The sequence below is a fragment of the Spea bombifrons genome, chromosome 1 (genome assembly GCF_027358695.1).
Source record: "Spea bombifrons isolate aSpeBom1 chromosome 1, aSpeBom1.2.pri, whole genome shotgun sequence".
In the NCBI taxonomy this organism is placed as follows: Eukaryota; Metazoa; Chordata; class Amphibia; order Anura; family Pelobatidae; genus Spea; species Spea bombifrons.
In genome coordinates, this window is record NC_071087.1 from 6,977,256 (window position 1) to 6,983,167 (window position 5,912).

Consider the following 5,912-nt stretch of genomic DNA (forward strand, 5'->3'; position numbering starts at 1 on the left):
ATTAGAGTTAGAGCCAGTGATAAGTCATGGTTGAGGTTCACTAATGAGGCTGATGAATGATGCTGATGGCCCCTGTGCCCTGACTCCTAATTGCTTGTCATTCATTGTTTGCATGCTAAACACATCAGGTTTAACAATGACACACAAAACACTTACGTCGACAGTAAGTATGAATGAAAGTATAAAAAGGGAACTGATCCAGAGCCAGATCCACAGACACCGGCTCCTGCTTTGCCTTGTGACACTCCTGCAGACAGACAGACAGACAGACAGACACCAAGGATGCCTGAAGCCACCGTCCCTGCCTGCTTCCTGTGCCTTCTTGCCTTATCATCAGCATGCTACATCCAGAACTGCCCCAGAGGAGGCAAAAGGTCCTACCCTGACACAGAAGTCCGACAGGTGGGTTCATAGACACCACTGGCTTGGCCAGATCTCCTACCAACATGCTTACTGCTCATAGAACATAGATCATACAATATAGAACATAGATCATACAATACAGAACATAGATCATAGAACATAGATCATACAATATAGAACATAGATCATACAATATAGAACATAGATCATACAATATAGAACATAGATCATAGAACATAGATCATACAATATAGATCATACAGCATAGAACATAGATCATACAATATAGATCATACAGCATAGAACATATAACATAGATCATACAACATATAACATGCAACATAGATCATATAACATAGAACATAGATCATACAATATAGAACATAGATCATAGAACATAGATCATAGATCATACAATATAGAACATAGATCATAGAACATAGATCATACAATATAGATCATACAGCATAGAACATATAGCATAGAACATATAACATAGATCATACAACATAGAACATAGATCATACAACAAAGATCATACAACATAGATCATAGATCATAGAACATACTTAATATGTCCAGCCTCTACATATTACACACAGCTAGATACACAGATGCATCTCTCTAACAGTGAAGGGATTAATGCGATTTAGCAAAGGGTTCAGGTTTTGCAGGTTAAGGAGGCACTTTTTTCCTCCCCAGTCCATAATCTTATCTTGCATTGCAATAGAGAATGTAGTAAGGGTTAAAAGTGGCTATAAAAGGTAAAACTACAGCAATTATTATAGTTTTTAATGGGATTGAGTTTGTGGTCCTGATCACAGCATAGCCTCCAATCTCAAGGAGCTCCTGCCGTTCAGCACCAAGGACAGCTCTAAAGAGACAGCTGCTGTGGACTTCAACCCCCAGAATGCTGAGCCAGCCTTTTGGACTAGAACCCCACACCATCTGGGCTGTCTGGGGCTGTCTTTTTCCTGGACATAGGACTCGAGGTTATCAGGTTATATTACAGTATGGCTCTCATCAAGCATACCCAGTATACTGTAGGTGTGATGGGAGTTGGTGATGACAGAACTGCATAGCTACTATGTAGCGATTCTGCTTACAAGACACACAGGCTGCTGCTTCCCTGCATCTTGGGATATTTGGCCAGCAGATCTTTAGAAAGTAATCTATTTACTTCTAGAAATGTATTTCATTCGCTTGGATACAATTGTGGTTTTGCATAGAACAAAATTTGTTGTAAATTTTATGCATTTTATGCATTTTTATTTAAAATTAATTTATACACATACATATATAGAGTGTAGATAGTGCCTACACAATCCTAAGTAAATATATATATATATATAAGTATATAAAATATATGAATATAAATACAAACATAGATACAAATGTCATTTGTATCTAGGTTTGGCTGCAAAAAATGATTAGCAAGTAGGATTCTAAAAATTCAAATTATTAATTTTAAAATTTTATATTTCAGGTCAGGTAACATAATAAGAAAAATATATTTTTCATATTGAGCAACTTTTGTTAACCTAAATTACTTCTGTATGCAGTGAATATATATATATAATAAAGAAGTAAATAAGATAGGAGGGATAGTGTGTAAGTGTGGATGTGGATGGGTTTTTTTAGAGCTGAATTCCTCTTGTAGAGCGAATCTGATTTTGTCACATTGGTGGTTTTTAGAATAATTGTATTCATTTTCTGACACTTTCTACATTCAGTCTACAGAAATGTTATAGAATCAGAATATTTATTTATTTAAACAAATGATATTTTTAGTGAACGCCATCACTACTAAAGCTAACATTTCACAGAGAATACCTTTCCTTTACATTTAAATCACATTTTTATTGTACATTAGAGGGGGCAAAATGTTGTATATTAAAAAAACTAAAATATTAGTTAAAATATTGTTTTGGGGTTTTTTTACATGTTGCTTGGATTGATCTGCTGTTTCTATACACATTATCGGGGCTTTTAGGGCTGTAGAACCCTGCGATACCCTCATACCCAGCAAACATTCCGAGCTCCTAGAAAAGAGGGGTATCAGGGGAGAAGAGAGGGGCATCAGGGGGAGGAGACAGGGGCATCAGGGGGAGGAGAGAGGGTCACGGGGGATTTTGGGGGCCAATAAGGCAATCTGTCCCATCAAGGAGACCCGAGAGCTGCCACCACTTTTGGACCCCACTCTCCATGGGAAGAATATGCCCCTGCCAGACACCTTGATGCCCCGGGGTAGCTTTTTGGGACGCCTGGTTCGGTTTAGGACCTGATAAACCCCATAACGATGTTTCATCTGTGCTGGGCTTACCGGGTCTCTACATTTAGATTTCTCAAATTTAGTACAATTTGGGGTTAATAACGTTAAATAATTCCGAGATTACATGAATCTGATTTGTTTTTATGCCTTGCGTTCACCTGAGAGGTAACACTGGGGGCGATGCACGCGGTTATATCCATTGTAAATGAATGATCATTCCCTCGCAGTGCATTCCATGCGGCCCCGGGAACCGAGGGAATTGCTTCGGCCCAAACATTTGCTGCGGGGAAGATTTGGGATGCTACATCGGAACCCCCGAGACCCTGCGCTGCGTCGAGGAAAACTACTTACCTTCTCCCTGCGAGGCCGGAGGAAAACCCTGCAACGCCGGGGGCAGATGTGCGGCTCCAGGGATCTGCTGCACTGACGGTAAATAAAGAGATTAGGAATTCATAATCTTAATGCATTTATTATCTTAGACGAGGGTAGTAGATAAGAGGAAGAGCTTCCCAGCAGAGGTGGTAGAGGGTAATACAGTGAGGGGATTTTAACATGCATGGGATAGACATACGGCTCCTGAATCTAAGACGAGACCCACGATTGATTAAGGTCCGAAAATTCTATATTTTTATTAAATAAAGGGACTGTTGAAACTAACATTTATTTATACATCTCTCTGATGTTCCAGTAACAAGGAGGGCGTTTCAAGGAGATGTAACCAAAAATATTTTTAAATCAATATATATTTTGTAGCCCCGGACATTCTGTTTAGGTTTTACATTTAGTGATCATGCTGGAAATGAGCTGATTACTAATATAACGGATTAATAAATAATAATATAAAATAATAAATAAATAATAAAGTTTTTAAAATGACAGAAATTTGCTTTTGTGACAAGTTATACAAAATGAAATCGGAGAGATTTGGTGGGTCTGGACCCGGTCTTTGGGCGTCGATTTTGTTTAAGACCCCATGCATGTTGAAAGACCCTCATTGTTTTAGCTTCCAACACTTCTGCTGGGAGGCCGTTCCACTTATCTACTACCCTCTCTATAAAGCATCCACAAGATCGAAATTAGATGCGTTTGTAGGACTTTTATACGATTTGTAATTTTTACAGGGAGGTATATTATATGTAAGAACAGACTTGATATATTTGGTTAAACAGAAGGTCGCTATGGTGACAGCAACTGTTTTTTTTTCCACTTTGCTGCACTACTTTTGTACATAAATCCCCGGAATGTTCCGTGAAGAGTGTAATGCGCTATAACATTCTACAGCGAATTTAATACACCCGGAACGTACGACGCACCCTTTCCGTTTAATGTTCAGCTTTCTCCCGAATGAAATATACCCCCAGGAGGCCGAATTAAAGCTGAAGGGCCGGGGTCATCACTAGAGAGGCTCCGTAAAGCCCGTCCTAATGGACTTTTTAAAACGCCGTCCGCTCGTTACCCTGCCGTATATCTCTGTTCCAGAGCAGCTCTTCGGGACGCGGTGGAACTCCTTCCCTCCCTGTAGACTCGATAGAACACGGGGCAAAATTAAAAAGAAAAAAAAACACCAAAAATATAATAAATACATAAGTAACGCTTTAGAAATCAGGGCGTTAAAGATGTTCAAAACATACCCACTTTATGGTCTTGCTTCCCAACTTTATTCTAGGCGGATGCGATGTTCAACTTCATCAGCATCAATTGAGCTACCTAGTATCTTAATTAAAAAAAAAAACACCTAGCCTAATATAGTATCAATTCCTGCTCTTGAGTCACATGACCATTCAGCATTCCCCGAATTTTAGGATTAAGGATTGAGGAATGAGCACTATTAGAAATTATGTTTTGTCACATTTATAGATATATTTAAAGGGGCAGTAGAGGATTATTATTATTATATAGACAGCAGACTTTAAACATGCGCGGGATAGCCGTACGGCTCCTGAATCTAAGACGAAAGCAAGGACTGATTAAGGTCTTTACATCTAGAAATGGGTTTTATCTGCCGGCAGATTCTATATTTCTATGAAATAAATGGACTGGTCCACAAAGAAATTGTAGGGCCAACGTGACTGTCCCTTTAAGTACCAAAGATGCCAATGCTATTGTGGGCACCTTCTTTTACTTTTAACCCTTTTAACCCCTTTGTGACAATGGATGATTTTATTTTTTGTACCATTTAAAGCCATGACGGTCCTGGCACATCAATTGTCACTAACTATATGTTAGTGCATGACGTGCCCAGACCGTCAGCTGTCATCAAGGGGTTAAGCTTAAAATGTCTTAACACTATGAAAAATAAAAAAATAATAATAATATTCTTGTAATTATTAAATTAATAATAACAGTTGTATTATTTTCATTACTTTTTTTATCATTTTCATTATTATTATTATTATTTTGCTATAAATAGTGTGTTAGAATTATTATCTTAAAATTAAGTAACCTCGGTATAAAGAAACCTCAATTGTATATATTTTTTTCCCTAAAATTAATTTTAGACAACTGCAGTATGGACTCAAGCTGCTTGGATGAGGACAGCGAGAGGCGACGGGTGTCCGAAGAGAAGAACACGACTCAGATGGACGGCACGGCCGGCGATTTCCTGCTGAGGCTGATGCACATGGCCAACCGACAGCAGCAGGGGAAGCATCAGTTCTACTGAGCCGCCGGCGCCAATATCTTTGTAACGTGCGCTTAACGTATGAAATGTACCGATTTCTGACCGCAAGCCAGCCCTGTATTTAAGAATGTAATGAAATAATCTAATAATATCTCACGGTTTATTGTACATAGAACAAATAAACTTTTATTGCACTGTTCTGAAGGCTGCGTATCGTTAATCTCCATTAGCCTTGAAATTTTCCGTCTCTGTGAATTCAACGCCTTTATAACCCAACGCAGCATGAGAAACGTCGTTCCCAGCGCTGCCGGATACCCAAACGTTCCCGGAAGCGATTCGTTAACCATGTGAAAAATCACCTTCAAATTTCATAGGGAATGATTAATTGTCATGTGACACAAAAGGCAGGCACTGATTGGCTGTTGAGGTCTCTTTGCCGAGCCTACCTAAGACAGCTCAGTTAATGTTTTGTCTGAGTGGAACAGCACCTTTAATAGGCGAGCCGTAGATGAACTGAAATGTTTGATGTTTTGATATGATAAATTTAACCCTTTCAACATTGGTGGGGGGACTTTGGTGCTGGCCCGTCATAATGCATAGTTAACATCCTGAGATAAAAACGTTTCAACTAAAGCTACAGTTCGCCGTAACAATCTA

General features: G+C 38.9%; 1 protein-coding gene across 1 annotated transcript; it reads left to right on the top strand.

Annotated features, from left to right (window-relative positions):
* The first annotated feature begins 218 nt into the window (after nucleotides 1-218).
* Nucleotides 219-5,454, top strand: LOC128474780 (vasotocin-neurophysin VT). The gene is made up of 3 exons (XM_053457561.1): nucleotides 219-402; nucleotides 2,863-3,064; nucleotides 5,134-5,454. The coding sequence occupies exons 1-3, from the start codon at nucleotides 283-285 to the stop codon at nucleotides 5,295-5,297; spliced, it is 486 nt and encodes a 161-aa protein (XP_053313536.1). The 5' UTR covers nucleotides 219-282; the 3' UTR covers nucleotides 5,298-5,454.
* The last annotated feature ends 458 nt before the right edge of the window (nucleotides 5,455-5,912 follow it).

Bases quoted from the DNA above. Each gene is read 5' to 3' on its own strand.
- LOC128474780 (XM_053457561.1), top strand. From the start codon at position 283: ATGCCTGAAGCCACCGTCCCTGCCTGCTTCCTGTGCCTTCTTGCCTTA. The intron at 403-2,862 runs GTGGGTTCATAG...ATTCCCTCGCAG, and splicing joins CTGACACAGAAGTCCGACAG to TGCATTCCATGCGGCCCCGG. The intron at 3,065-5,133 runs GTAAATAAAGAG...AATTAATTTTAG, and splicing joins AGGGATCTGCTGCACTGACG to ACAACTGCAGTATGGACTCA.